The following is a 14848-nucleotide window of genomic DNA, read 5'->3' on the forward strand; positions in this document are numbered from 1 at the left end:
TCTGTTTTTACCTGGACACTCCCTTAGTTGGCCAGTGGATGTTTGTTTTTGTAGCTTGTTTACCATTTGACCCAGTCATTACCAAAAATAAAGAGATTAAGAATCATAGATGGTGTATAGAAAGTAGTGGAAAAGTATATTAAGCCATATTAACAAATGCTTGTGTGTGTTTTCTGTGTCTTTGTGTGATTTTTTTTTTTTTTTTTCCTCCCCTTTTTCCTCTTTGTGTATGCTGCTACTAACCCTCGATTGGATTGGCTGGACTGGACTTGCTTCTTCATCTGGTCTGGTGTGGTTGTGCTCCCATATGGTTTGCCTTGCCCTATGCACCTCTGCCCTTTTGGTGTTTGGCAGGCATCGGTAAACTGTCCACTGCCGATGGTAAAGCTTTTGCAGACCCTGAGGTGCTACGGCGACTGACGTCATCTGTGAGTTGTGCCTTGGATGAGGCTGCGGCAGCCCTGACTCGTATGAGAGCTGAAAACACACTCAACGCCGGCCAAGCCGACAAGTATGTATCTCGCCCGTACTGACACTGGCATATGTCAGTTTATCTTGTACACAGTTTCATAGAGGATAAATGGATTCATAAGTACATATGTAATCATTTCCACTTGTCTCAAATCTCAGTGACATACAGTATGTCTGCATGTGTGTGTGTTTGCTAGGTGATTGCATAATTGTGAGGCGTATGTGTGTTCACCTGTCACAGTGGCAGTAATTGTAGCAGTCTGGTTATTTTCAGCCGTAGTTTAGCAGAGGCGTGCTCAGATGGGGATGTCAACGCTGTGCGCAAATTGCTGGATGAGGGACGGAGTGTCAACGAACACACAGAGGAAGGAGAGAGCCTGCTGTGCCTCGCCTGCTCGGCTGGCTACTATGAACTTGCACAGGTATGTGAAAGCAAGGAGGGTGTGATTTGGCATAGTTGTGATTATGAATTTATAGTGTATAGTCTGTGTACTCTTCCTGTAAAGAACAAATAAATCATGATATTAACTATTTGATTGATGTGGGAAGATCTGTCAATATTGAGCTACCCTCCATACATGTTTTTTTTTTTAATATTTCATCCTTCATCCAGGTTTTGTTGGCCATGCATGCCAATGTGGAGGACCGGGGCATAAAAGGGGACATAACGCCACTCATGGCTGCTGCCAGTGGAGGTTATGTGGACATTGTCAAACTGCTCCTGGTCCACGGGGCAGATGTTAATGCACAATCCTCCACAGGTAAAACTTCTAATTTCTCTATAATTATGGTTATTTAATATTCTGTCCATGTTCTGCAGTCATGTTTTAATCTTTTTTCTGTTTGTTTGTTTGTTTGTTTTTTTTTTGTCCCTCTAGGCAACACAGCTCTGACGTACGCATGTGCTGGTGGCTTCGTGGATGTGGTGAAGGTGCTGCTGAAAGAGGGTGCTAACATTGAGGACCACAACGAGAACGGACACACACCTCTTATGGAGGCGGCCAGTGCTGGCCACGTGGAGGTGGCCAGAGTACTCTTGGAGTATGGCGCCGGCATCAACACACACTCCAATGAGTTCAAAGAGAGTGCTCTTACATTAGCTTGCTACAAAGGTCAGAACTTTGATATAGTCTGTTCCTTTTATTATAATGTTTAGGTGTTAATGCTCTGATTCACTATTTTTCTGTTAATATTGATCAAAAAGGTTTGAAAATATATATATATTTTTGTCCTCTGCAGGTCACTTGGATATGGTGCGTTTTCTGTTGGAGGCTGGAGCAGACCAGGAACATAAGACGGATGAGATGCACACCGCACTGATGGAGGCTTGCATGGTGAGCATCTGACCCAAATCATTACCTTGATGCTTTCTTCTCAGGGTCGTTTTAAACTGCGACTTGTTTTAAGTTTAGTTTAAATTTTACCCTTTTCTGGTGCTCCTATGTTACTTAAAAATTTGCCACTAGTATCTTGTCATATTTTTCAAGACACATTATGAATATGAGACTGCATTTGTGTCACTGTTGGATTATAAATCCAGTATTAAAAGTAATCCAATATGTGTATTTTATAAGCAAACTCCTTTTGTTCACTGACTGCACACGTAAGTAAGTCAAAGATTGTTATTAATGATGATGCTTTTGTGAATGTAGCCAAGCAGCAAGAAAAAGTTTGGAATCCAAACATTGCGCTGCGTAAAGACGCATCAAATATAGTTTTGTAATGGATTTATAGCACCATAATTCAAAATTGATTTGTGAGGTATGAAACGCTTCACAGCCCACGTCGTATGACTGTATATTAGCTCAATTGAAAAACGATCCCATATATTTATTCAGGTGCTTATCTCTACATTCTTTGTGTGTCTCGCTGTCCCAGGACGGCCATGTGGAGGTGGCGCGGCTGCTGTTGGACAGCGGTGCGCAGGTCAACATGCCAGCTGATTCCTTCGAGTCGCCCCTCACCCTCGCAGCCTGTGGAGGACACGTAGAGCTGGCAGCCTTGCTCATAGAGAGGGGAGCCAACTTGGAGGAGGTGTGTAAAGAGACAAAGACACTTAAACACCAACACAAGTCTGGGAAAGACCATAAAATACCAGAGAAGATGCTTTCTTGAGCTGTGTCTGTGAATACCTGACGTTTCACATATACTATAATGATATATTTTTATGTGAACTCTTTGATAGACTGTCCGTTACTATTGATAATCACTGTACTAAACTCTACCCAAAGCCTTTAAAATCCAGATAAAAATTTGGGGTTTTGAGGAGAAAATGTTTTAGAAATGGGAACTGTGTGAGAACAAGTGATGGGTATTTAATTTATTGACATTTAAATGGCATTTATGTAACCAACTGAACAGCTGATTTAAAAAACAAAACAAAAAACAGCAAAAAAGAGCAAGCAAGACAAAGATGAATAAACCAAAGCAGCTTCAGGTTCTCGTGGTTTCTCCTCTTCCAACACATTGTATTTAAACATCTTTACCAGGATGCCAGTGTCAAAAGACTAGCCGGTTGATATCTTTCATCTCCAGTGAGAATACGCAGACACAAAAGACAAGCAGAGTTCTGCACCCACAGTGAGTCATACTCGCCTCTATGATTTCTTATCTGCTGATGCTTCTGTTTGTGTCCAGGTTAATGATGAGGGCTACACTCCCCTGATGGAGGCAGCTAGAGAAGGCCACGAGGAGATGGTAGCACTGCTGCTGGCTCAAGGTAAACGATCTTTTGTTCTAGAGCTGGGAAATGGAAACTGAAAGTGAAATGCAATTCCAGTGAATAGCATACACTTGTTTGGATTGTTTTGGAATTACAAGTTCTGTCTTTGTATTTGATGACTAAGATATCTGTGAAATCATTGTCCTGATACTGGTCTATTGTTGACTGAATTTTATTTTTATTGGAACACATACTTTATACTGATATTACATTTGTGTCATGCCACTGCATACTACGTACAACAAGACAAGTGCAAAATGTAAGAATTTTTGTTTTTGTTCTGTTATTGTCCAGGTGCTAACATCAACGCCCAGACAGAGGAGACCCAGGAGACAGCTCTGACACTAGCATGCTGTGGAGGCTTCTTGGAAGTGGCTGACTTCCTCATCAAGGCGGGGGCCGACATTGAGTTGGGCTGCTCCACTCCTCTAATGGAGGCTGCACAAGAAGGCCATCTGGAGTTGGTCAAATACTTGCTGGCTGCAGGTGAGCAGGAAAAAGAAAGGCAATGAGCTGGAGATCTAGAAGAACAGAGACACGAAGAGTAGGCTTAGCTGCATTGGAAAAATAACTAAATTATTCCATCGTGATTACAAGTCTAATCTCATGATTTTGTCATTCAGGGGCAAATGTTCATGCCACCACGGCGACGGGTGACACAGCGTTGACGTACGCGTGCGAGAACGGGCACACTGATGTAGCGGATGTGCTGCTGCAGGCTGGAGCCAACTTGGTATGCTTTTCACTTAAAATCCTGTTTGTCTACTATGATTGCTTGTTTATGTCTAGATAACACCAGAACAGATGCGAAGTAAAGTCTTTTGCACGCAAATGTTAATTGGTTGAACTGAAAACAAGCTATTGTGGAAGGAGAGTTTTTCCAATTGTAGAACTACAGCAGCAATTTTTTTTTTTTTTAGGAGTCACATTTTTCTGAACTTATATAGCTCATAACTTCTTGACTGAGCTAAGCTTTAATTAACATGTTTGTTCATCTTTGCTCTCCAGGAACATGAGTCTGAAGGGGGGCGGACGCCCTTAATGAAGGCAGCAAGGGCGGGACATCTCTGTACAGTGCAGTTCCTTATCAGCAAAGGTGTGTTATTTACTAGATGTTCAAATGAACCAATTTAAATGTACTTTTTCAGGAAATTATTTGTTTCAACCTAAATCCACTAAAATGCTACTGGAATATCTTTTCTTGAAAAGTCAAGACGTGGATTTGTGCTACATGCTTAGAAGTGGTCATTTTAAGCTGATTTGACTTGACGTCACTGCAGTGAATTTAATTATGCAGGATACTTTTCCTTATTTTGATCCTGTTTCATAAATAAAGTATACTGCATTATCTGTATCATGAGTAAAACCTGGAAGCCTCTCGAATCTGGTGCATAGACTGACGTACAAGGACTTTTTTTATACAGAGTAGCTGCTTCATCACAATCCTTTGGTTGTCTTTTGAACCCCCCAATGTTTCAGTTGTCACGACTTGGTCACTTAATTCCAAGTTTCTCAGTTATTTTATTTTGTTTTATTGTCAAGTTTGACAGCACTATTTATATACGGCAACCTTGTAAATATAATATGAAGTATAATATTATGTGAAGCAGCCAAAACAGAGACAATTTTGAGAAAGGTGTAGGTTGTTTAGTTCAGGAAAATAACCAGTTATAACCTAATGAAATGGTGTGAAAACGCTTTTATAAATGTAGTTTTATTGATTTCAACGTTTGACTTGAGGGATTTACAATTATATGCAGATCAATATGAAAATGCTAGAGAAAACAGGATTTTTCTCCAGCTTTTATGCAGTGTATTTTTTTCCGTAGTAATAGAGGTCATGAATTAATAGTTGTTACTCCGAGCAGTTCAGATGTTCAGTGTTGCCCCCGTCCTGGTGAATTATTATTTTCAATTAGTTTTGGTGAAACTACATGTATGAGTTATGCCTAATTAATTTGGGCGAGAGACTTTAGGAGTTTTAGTTTGTGAATGGAATAATTAGAATCCCATTTCTCAAACACAGTGAGTTAATGTGTTTTTTTTCTTCTTCTTCTTCTTCTTCTTCATCTCATGTCCAGGTGCTAATGTGAACAGGGCTACAGCCAATAATGATCACACAGTAGTGTCTCTGGCCTGTGCTGGAGGACATCTGGCTGTAGTGGAGTTGCTGCTGGCACATGGGGCGGATCCTACACACAGACTCAAAGTAATACACAGACTCATGGATTAAGACCAATGAGCATATTTATGATTATCCTTTTGTGTCTAATAACACATTATTGACACGTGTGTTTTGTCTTATGTAGGATGGTTCGACCATGTTGATAGAAGCTGCTAAGGGTGGCCACACTAATGTGGTGTCCTACCTGTTGGACTACCCCAACAACATCCTGTCTGTCCCAGCCCCTGATCTCTCCCAGCTCACTCCCCCCTCGCAAGATGCCTCTCAGGTAAACTGACCAGCAACAAAGCCTGCATTTAGTTTTAACACCTTTTTATTATTGCTCTTCAGGGGAAAAGTCGTTTTTGATGATTAAAACTAACACATCCCCTTCTGTTACAGGTTCCTCGTGTCCCATTCCAAGCTCTCGCCATGGTGGTGCCCCCTCAGGAGCCTGACCGAGCCCCATCAAACATTGCCACACCCCCACCTGTCTCCAGCAAAGGTAATCAGTGCTGCAAGTCCTGTCACTCTTTGAGTAAACTCATGAAGTGGGTGAGCTACAGACTTCATTGAGCTAATTGTCTCCCCTGTTAAATGGCATTTTATTGTTAATCCAACCTAACCCTCACTCTGTCTTACGTTCAAATTCAGGCGTGTCCAAACAGAGACAGGCAGCCCTTCAGCCCGGTGTCCCCAGCTCAGTCGGCCGGGGGCCTGAAGCAGAGCCTCTGCCGCCCTTCCATTTGTGCCAGCCTCTAGAGTGCATTGTGGAGGAGACGGAGGGTAAGCTGAACGAGCTGGGCCAGAGGATCAGCGCTATCGAAAAAGCCCAACTTCAGTCGCTAGAGCTCATTCAGGGGGAGCCGCTCACCAAAGACAAGATTGAGGAGCTGAAAAAGAGCAGAGAGGAGCAGGTAATCCATCATCCACTTGAGATCCGCTCTCATTCTTCTGTTCAGTATTTTAATTAAAGTGGATATTACCTTAAAAGCCAATTTACACTTAAATGTTATTTTACATGCACAGTAGCACAGTATCAGAAGTTAAGTCTGGTCAAACAAGGATGTGGCTGTTGTCCACTTAGGTGCAGAAGAAGAAGAAAATTTTAAAGGAGTTGCAGAAGGTAGAACGCCAGCTGCAGCTGAAAACACAGCAACAGTTCACCAAAGAGTACATGGAGGCGAAGGGCTTAAAGGAGGAGCAGGAGGCCGGACAGAGCCAGGGCCCCGGCCCGGGGCCTGGAAGTACGACGTCTGCTCCAGGGCCCCTTCCCACCACACCAGGTGCCCAAGTACACACCAGCTCCGACACGGATGAAGAGGCCAACAAAGACGAGGAGCAGCCAGGAGAGGAGGGGGAAGAGGTGACACCCTTAACAATTTTGTTTTGTTGTTTTTATGTTAGATTTGACTCGTTGAACACCGTGTTTGTTGACTCCAGATACTTAAAGTGTATTCTGTATCTTTTTCAGGAGGAGGAAGAGGAAGACGATGATGAAGAGGAGTGTTCGGAGGATGAGGTGGAAGGAGAAGAGGACGATTACACCAAGCTTCCTCAGGTGGACACAATTCTCTACAGGGATGGGCCACAGCCGCCACAGCAGCCTCCTCTGCCCCCTTCACCACAGGCCCAGCCCCAGCCTCCCCCTCCGCCTCTTCAGGCTGCCTTCGTTCCTATCCAACCGCTGCCAGACTACAACCCTGCAGACTACCCGGGAAGTACTAGCCCAGAGCTGCAGAGGGTACTGGTAGGGCAGCAGATGCTGGGCCAACAGCAGCAAGGCCAGGGTCAACAGTTGGCTGGGTTAGGCCCAGGAATGATACCTCAGCAGGCCCCAGATGGGCTCATGGTAGCCACACCTGCACAGACGCTCACAGACACGCTGGATGACATCATGGCAGGCAAGTGCATGTCTGCAGTTGACTTGAGGGAACATTAAATCCCTAAGCTGTCTGTTTGTATAACTTTTGTTCTTTTTTTTTTTGCTATTCCAGCTGTCAGCAGCCGCGTGCCCATGCTGAACACTACAACCTCACCCACACCCCTGTCCCAGCCGCCCACACAGACGCCTGCAAACATCGCCTCACCACCCTCTGTCCTACCCCTCTATCCCTCTGTTGACATAGATGCACATGTAAGACACTTTGCCATTTTTGCCACTTTTCCAATCGATAGAGATCTTCAAAATATTCAATGCAATGAGTACCCTGCTGAGAAACTTTGTTTTCTCCACAGACGGAGAGTAACCACGACACGGCGCTGACACTGGCATGTGCAGGAGGGCACGAGGAGCTGGTGTCTGTTCTCATTGCACGAGGAGCCAACATTGAGCACCGGGACAAAAAAGGTATGTAATAATGAGGTATTATATTAAATCGGGCACATGAAAGGGACTTTCAACAGTTTGACGGACAATAGAGGGCTCTCCTTTGATGATTTTGATCAAAAATAGGTGTCTCATGTTTTTGTAATCAATAAACCCTCATATTCCCTCTGTTCTCCACAGGTTTTACTCCTCTGATCCTGGCTGCCACTGCTGGCCACGTTGGAGTTGTGGAAGTGCTCCTGGACAAAGGGGGTGACATTGAGGCTCAGTCAGAGAGAACCAAAGACACACCCCTCTCCTTGGCTTGCTCTGGGGGACGTCAGGAGGTAAACACATTCATCCTCAATCTGCCTTCACAATATTGACATTTCTTTGCAATGTTTTCTAGACTTAAGCTGTGTTTCTTAAATATCACCTATGTTTTATCAGGTGGTTGAGTTGCTGCTGCTACGGGGAGCCAATAAGGAACACCGCAACGTTTCAGACTACACACCTCTTAGTCTTGCTGCCTCTGGGGGTTACGTCAACATCATTAAGATACTCCTCAATGCTGGAGCTGAGATCAACTCCAGGTGAGGGACGAGGACCTCAATAATCACATTGGCCTGTTGGTATGAGTGGAACATGGCAGGTTCAGTTTTAGGAGAAAATCATTCCTCTGAGGTTGAATGTGACAACATTGTTTCAGTTGAAATTGTCAGTTTTTTAAACTACACAGTGCCAAAGAAGCACAGCATCTCTGTAAAAATTGCCTTTGGGTTTTAGTCGCACCCAAAAGTAAAAGCATAGCATAGAAACAGTAAGGCTTCAAAACCAAGGCTTTCTAGCTGCTGGTTACTTTGATAAATACTATTTTGGAAAAAGTGAAAATGCATGTTGTGGTGCAATATATATATTTTTTTTTTTTACTGAAACCGAGACAAATATTCTAGATCATAACATTTAGCAAAATAGTTGATTAATTAATTGATTGCCATGATCATGCAGCCCTGCTAGCACATATAAAAACCTTAGAAGGGTTTAAATATGCAGCCTGAGCTGATTAAAAATGCTAAAATGTCTCACTCTGAACACATTTATTCAATTTTGTACATTAAACAGTTGAATGTTTCATTGATTTTTTTTTTTAGTGTCTTTATCATACATATTTTTTTACTTTCTCCTCAGGACTGGCAGTAAGCTGGGAATCTCTCCTCTGATGCTGGCAGCTATGAATGGTCATGTACCAGCAGTGAAGCTGTTGCTAGATATGGGCTCGGACATCAACGCCCAGATTGAGACCAACAGAAACACAGCTCTAACCCTAGCCTGCTTCCAGGGGCGGGCTGAGGTCGTCAGTCTGCTGCTAGATCGCAAGGCCAACGTAGAGCACCGTGCTAAGGTGAGGAGTCTTGATCACATTCACCAAGGCACACAGACTTCCACTTAGTAGACTTAATTTATATCTCTTCAGGGCTTATACAAGCTGCACCCATTATTCTAATTGCAATGGCCCATTGTTTAAAATAAAGCCGTGTTAAACATTTAATAAATGTTTGAGAAAACACAATGTGTTGTCTTCCACTTAATGAATGCAAAAAATATACCTGGTTTTCTATTTTTGACACTGTATCTGCTGGCTATATTGATAACTGATTCATCACTTCATGCAGACTGGTCTTACTCCTCTGATGGAGGCAGCGTCAGGAGGTTATGCAGAGGTGGGTCGAGTGCTACTGGATAAAGGCGCTGATGTCAATGCTCCCCCTGTTCCCTCATCCCGAGACACTGCCCTTACAATTGCTGCCGACAAGGGCCACTACAAGTTTTGTGAGCTGCTTATCAACAGGTTAGTGCTCTGCTATGTCTCTGCACAGAACCATATTCTTGTTTTCTTATGAGATGATCCTCTGTCTTTTCTGCTGTTGCGTGAATTAGCTTTTAGTTTTTCTGATTGCACACAAATGGTGCTTTTTCAGTCACATCATGTTTGACGACATAAATTCAGCCCGTTGCCAATGTATTCATCCTAATGAGCTGCAAAGTCTTTCTGCGACTCTTAATGTCAATACTACTTCCTGTCTTTGCAGAGGTGCCCATATCGATGTACGTAACAAGAAAGGGAACACGCCTCTCTGGTTGGCGGCAAACGGCGGTCATTTTGACGTGGTCCAGCTCTTGGTACATGCCAGTGCTGATGTGGATGCAGCCGACAACCGCAAGATTACCCCACTCATGGCTGCTTTTCGCAAGGTGCAGAGTAATCCTGATTTTTACTGTGTCATATCACATTTTAGCAAACCACTGATTTCTAACCATACAACTTGACATTTTAGGGTCATGTAAAAGTGGTGCAGTACCTTGTGAAGGAGGTCAACCAATTCCCATCAGATATTGAGTGCATGAGATATATTGCCACCATTGCTGACAAGGTAGGTATTGATTTCCCTCTCAGTCATTAGACCATTACATCTCTTGGAATCGACAGATGATTAAAATGTTAGTAGAGCCATAACTCAGGCTGTTTGTCCCCTGTTGTTGCAGGAGCTGTTGAAGAAGTGCCACCAGTGCATGGAGACCATTGTCAAAGCCAAAGACCAGCAGGCAGCTGAGGCAAACAAGAACGCTAGCATTCTCCTCAAGGAGCTAGACCTGGAGAAGGTAATGTCAGATCCTATGGCTGTTGTTTGGTAGGTCACAGCATCCTCGATTGACTGTATGGATAGAGACAAACGTACTATTTACACGGCTCTGTGATGTTCACAGTCTCGGGAGGAGAGCAAGAAACAGGCCCTGGCTGCCAAGCGTGAGAAGCGCAAGGAGAAACGCAAGAAGAAGAAGGAGGAGCAGAAGAGGAAGCAGGAGGAAGAGGAAGGGCAGAAAACTAAGGAGGAGTCCTCTGACATGCAGGAGCAGAAGGAAGATTCAGCTGATGGTAACTTTTTATGACTTTTGCTCTAAGATTGGAGACTTTAAAGAGTTTTCAAGACTTAAAGTTGTATTGTACTTGAATTAAGTCTTTGGTAACTGTTCCTGTCTCAATTCAACTTATTTTTTCCCCCCTCAGAATCAGAGGTTCCTATTGAGCCTCCCAGTGCAACTACCACCACCACCATTGGTATATCTGCCACTTCCACCACTTTCACTACAGCTTTTGGTAAGAAGCGAGCAAGCGTGGCCACTACCCCAAGCACCAATCGCAAGAACAAAAAGAACAAGACCAAGGACTCTTCGCCTAATGAACCCATCATATTACAGGATCCGCAGGTGAGCACTAATTCTTTTGAGGGGTGTAGTGTTTGTCTTTGATGATTCTCAATGTGCAAAGATTTCATATCCAGACTAGAAGTACTTTTTATCTATGAAAAAAGCTCATTATGTTTACATCTGTCTATGCTTCTTTTTTGTTAGGTTGCACTAGCACAGCACAAGGCTGACAAGAACAAGATCCATGGTGAGCCACGGGGTGGGGGCGGGGGAGTGACTGGTGGTAACAGCGATTCCGACCCCTTGGATAGCACCGACTGTGCCAGTGAGAGCAGCAGCAGCGGGGGCAAGAGTCAGGAGCTCAACTACCTCCCTGACCTCACCTCATCCGCCTCCTCCTCCTCCTCCTCTTCCTCCTCCTCCTCTTCTTCAGTCCCCTCTTCAGGAGCGGCCCAGGCCCATCTGCCTGGCCCAGAGAAAAGACACTGTCCTCAGCCTCTGACTGAAGGCAAGGTGGACAACAAAGTCACAGTCTCCATCTCAAAACCAACGCAAAAGTGAGTCCCTGATGGAGCAGAACATATATGTCATGTGAAATGTCTGTGTGTGTGTGTGTGTGTGTGTAGCTGCACACCTAGGTAGAACAAGCAGAGCTTTAAAAATGTTTTTTATGGGTGGACTATTGGCAGTAAATTTTGTTAAATTGCAGACATATTTTCATGTCAACTGCTAGCTTATTTCAAAATGTAATTCAGGTGTCAACCAACATGACATAACCAGATTTTATCTTCATTCTGGTGATCCAATTTAACGTAAGCTTTGCCGGTTTTGTCACAGAGCTCTGGACACGAGCGACTCAACCTCCAACTCCCTGCCCTCTCCATTCAAGACCATGGCTCTTCCCGTCACTTCACCCAACAGTAAGCTCAGCCTCACAAGCCCCAAGAGAGGCCAGAAGAGAGAAGAAGGTTGGAAGGAGGTGGTCAGGAGGTCAGTGGTTCAATTAATCATTTTAAAATGTCTACATGGAAATTGATTTAGTTTATTATATACATCCTGAACATATGCATAGCTTACATACACAGCTAATAAATCTGCATTTGTCTTTGCGGGGACATATAATGACATTTCACTGCTTCTTTTGAAGATCAAAGAAGCTGTCTGTGCCAGCCTCCGTTGTGTCCAGGATCATGGGCCGAGGAGGCTGCAACATCACAGCCATCCAGGACGTGACTGGAGCTCACATCGACGTGGACAAACAGAAGGACAAGAACGGGGAGAGGATGATCACCATAAGGTAAAATTGATGCCCTCTGGTGGTCTGTAAACACCACTGCAGCTGGAGAATAACAGATGGTTAGATTCATAAAACATGTCAGTCCCTTTTGGATCATGTCATTCATTCCCACAATGCAACAGTCTTAACAACTTGGTTTAAAATATCTGGACACTAGGTTCGATATAAATAGAATTGAGGAGATAATACTTTTTATCCTCTTAATATCTCATTATAATTAGATAACTCTTTTTGGCAGTAAATCTGATGTCCGGGTCATCACCATATCAGTATCATATACACTAAAACTGAAGAAAATATAAAAAATCTGCATAACTAAAGTGATCAGCACTCTTAAGGCCTGTAAGGTTTGGTTAAAATTTTCACACAGAAAATTTTGTCTCTTTCATTACAAATATGGTAGATAGGGGAGGTAGACTCAGCTCCACACACACAGCAGACTTAAATCAAATGTTGATCAGGCCAGCTGGATTCCAGTCACACTGGTATGACCAAAAAAAAAAAAAAGTCTGGTCTCAGCATGGTGGATGTGGTGCCTGCATGTTGGTCCACATTGTAATGGTAAAAACAGTAAACACACATTTTTGTTGTTGCTAATACATAGATTGAATCATTTCCAGTGCACTAAGAAACTAGAAACATTAAAAAAGGCTCATTGCATGAGAACAATGATGTACCAGTGATAGAAGAGCTAAAACTGTAGACACCAGCAGCAGGTTTAATAACTGCATCTGCTACAGTCCACTGGAGAAACTGGCTTTTGATCAAGTAAAAGCTTTTAACTGCAGTGCAACCTACCCAAAACTGAGGACCAGAAAAGGGACCATACTCAAACTTCATCACTAACTTTTTTTTGGTTGTGCTCTGTGTAGTTTTTATAAAATTACTTTGAGAAACGCTGAATAGCAATTTCAAATTTCAATCATCAAGCACTTTCAAGCACTTTGGTCTGTCATAAAACTTCATGGGAGTTAATTATGTCATCACTTTTGATTTGTTACACTTTAACAAAAGGTTATAGTCTTCTGAACAAAGTGTCCTTTGTTATTGCAGAGGAGGCACAGAGTCTACAAGGTATGCAGTCCAGCTGATCAACGCTCTAATCCAAGACCCAGCCAAAGAGCTTGAGGATCTGATCCCCCGGAATCACATTAGAGCCCCAGGCTCTAAAACGACCGCAACTTCCTTCCCCAGTACCACAGGGGCCACCAGCGGTTCAACCACTGGGCCAAAGGCCCTGAGCTCGTTGGTCACCTCAACAGGCGTCTCGTTCCAGCCCTCTTCATCCTCGTCTTCGTCCTCCTCTCAGGCAGGGGGAAAGATTGGGAAGGGGTTGTCATCAAACGTCAGACAGCCTTTCCCAGTGTCTCTGCCTCTGGCGTACGCCCACCCCCAGCTGGCTTTACTGGCTGCTCAGACCATGCACCAGATCAGACACCCTCGTCTACCCATGGCCCAGTTTGGTGGCACCTTCTCTCCTGCCGCCAGCACCTGGGGACCCTTCCCTGTGCGACCTGTGAGCCCCGGCAGTGCTAGCAGCTCCCCCAAACACAACGGAGGAACCAACAGCACTGCAGGCCAGGCCAGGTCCAACTCGACCCAAAGTGAGCACAGCAACACAGCCAGCTCAGGAGCCCCAGTCACGACCACCACCACCACCACCACCAGTGCTCCTAATACATCGTCAGCAGCAGCCTCGCCTCATACCCCTAATCCCACCCCATACAATCCCCAGCCGAGTGTCCCCACCCCTTCCTCCGTCAGAAAACAGCTCTTCGCCCCTGACCCCAAGCCCGCCGGTGTCACCCCTGTGTCTGTTGCTGCCACTGCTACTAGTGGCAGCAATGCAGTACGAGGCACAGGGTCCCCTGCACATCACAGTTCCACTACAACCACCGCTAATGCCCTTCAGCACTCAGTCGGACCCATCTCACAGCCCCCCCTCCAGCCAACTAAAACGGAGCCCACTGCCGTTGCCCCTCCTGGAAAAGACAAGCCCTCTCTACCTGTAGAGAATCAGCCTGCTTCTGTCAGTGAGAGCATCAACTCTGTGGGTTTCACTGCCCCTGCCATGGCTTTACCTCCCAAACCAGAGCCTCGGCAGCAGTTACCTCCCCCTCCCTCCTCTGTACCGTCCACAGAGGCACCACCACCCCTCCTCAACCCGCAGCCCAGCACCCATCTCCCCTCAGTACCTCCTCCTGTCCTCTCACACAATGTTGCACACCCCAACAACACTGTACCCCACTTCTCAGCCCCAGCGCCCAGAGTCTCCCATCGTATGCAGCCACCAGGGCCTTACTATTCCCTTCCTGAGCAGCAACAGCAGCAGCAGACACAACAACAATCTATGTTTGTGCCCTTCAACGCTCAGCAAGAACCCCCTAAACAGACCCAAAACCAGACGTCTCAGCCCACAAGTTTGCCTCCACAGGCCCAAGCCCAAGCTCAAGCCCAGGCTCAGGGCTCCCTTCAGGTCTCTGCTAACCTGGGGATGATGAACGGTTCCCAGATGCAGCATGTGGCCAATGCAGGCAAGCCTCAGCAGATACCCCCCAACTTCGGTCCTGCAGGCCTCTTCAATTTCAGCAGCATCTTTGATAATAATAACCAGGTGAGATGAAGTGACCTCTGCAATGTAAAGATGGGCCTGACATCACATTTAGATTTTGAGCTGCA

The 14848-nt window shown here is 44.8% G+C and overlaps 1 protein-coding gene across 5 annotated transcripts in view; it reads left to right on the forward strand.

The window, feature by feature from the left end:
- ankhd1 (ankyrin repeat and KH domain containing 1) overlaps window positions 1-14848 on the forward strand; it is a 32133-nt gene that overhangs the window by 14614 nt on the left and 2671 nt on the right. Inside the window, exons 3-33 of one of the 5 annotated variants that reach the window (XM_044364470.1) lie at window positions 355-511; window positions 731-893; window positions 1085-1232; window positions 1350-1583; window positions 1711-1805; window positions 2344-2505; window positions 3109-3190; window positions 3488-3679; window positions 3817-3926; window positions 4202-4289; window positions 5275-5402; window positions 5503-5646; window positions 5760-5862; window positions 6012-6274; window positions 6445-6723; window positions 6832-7261; window positions 7355-7494; window positions 7596-7707; window positions 7867-8012; window positions 8116-8258; window positions 8854-9067; window positions 9339-9514; window positions 9756-9918; window positions 10002-10097; window positions 10210-10326; window positions 10432-10600; window positions 10733-10932; window positions 11077-11429; window positions 11710-11862; window positions 12020-12169; window positions 13223-14783. In XM_044364470.1, the coding sequence (XP_044220405.1) occupies window positions 355-511; window positions 731-893; window positions 1085-1232; window positions 1350-1583; window positions 1711-1805; window positions 2344-2505; window positions 3109-3190; window positions 3488-3679; window positions 3817-3926; window positions 4202-4289; window positions 5275-5402; window positions 5503-5646; window positions 5760-5862; window positions 6012-6274; window positions 6445-6723; window positions 6832-7261; window positions 7355-7494; window positions 7596-7707; window positions 7867-8012; window positions 8116-8258; window positions 8854-9067; window positions 9339-9514; window positions 9756-9918; window positions 10002-10097; window positions 10210-10326; window positions 10432-10600; window positions 10733-10932; window positions 11077-11429; window positions 11710-11862; window positions 12020-12169; window positions 13223-14783 (6671 nt within the window). The remainder of the gene's footprint in view (window positions 1-354; window positions 512-730; window positions 894-1084; window positions 1233-1349; window positions 1584-1710; window positions 1806-2343; window positions 2506-3108; window positions 3191-3487; window positions 3680-3816; window positions 3927-4201; window positions 4290-5274; window positions 5403-5502; window positions 5647-5759; window positions 5863-6011; window positions 6275-6444; window positions 6724-6831; window positions 7262-7354; window positions 7495-7595; window positions 7708-7866; window positions 8013-8115; window positions 8259-8853; window positions 9068-9338; window positions 9515-9755; window positions 9919-10001; window positions 10098-10209; window positions 10327-10431; window positions 10601-10732; window positions 10933-11076; window positions 11430-11709; window positions 11863-12019; window positions 12170-13222; window positions 14784-14848) is intronic. The other 4 variants (XM_044364472.1, XM_044364471.1, XM_044364473.1 and 1 more) reach the window with 4 other exon arrangements.

Source organism: Thunnus albacares, chromosome 10 (assembly GCF_914725855.1).
Source record: "Thunnus albacares chromosome 10, fThuAlb1.1, whole genome shotgun sequence".
NCBI classification, from domain to species: Eukaryota; Metazoa; Chordata; class Actinopteri; order Scombriformes; family Scombridae; genus Thunnus; species Thunnus albacares.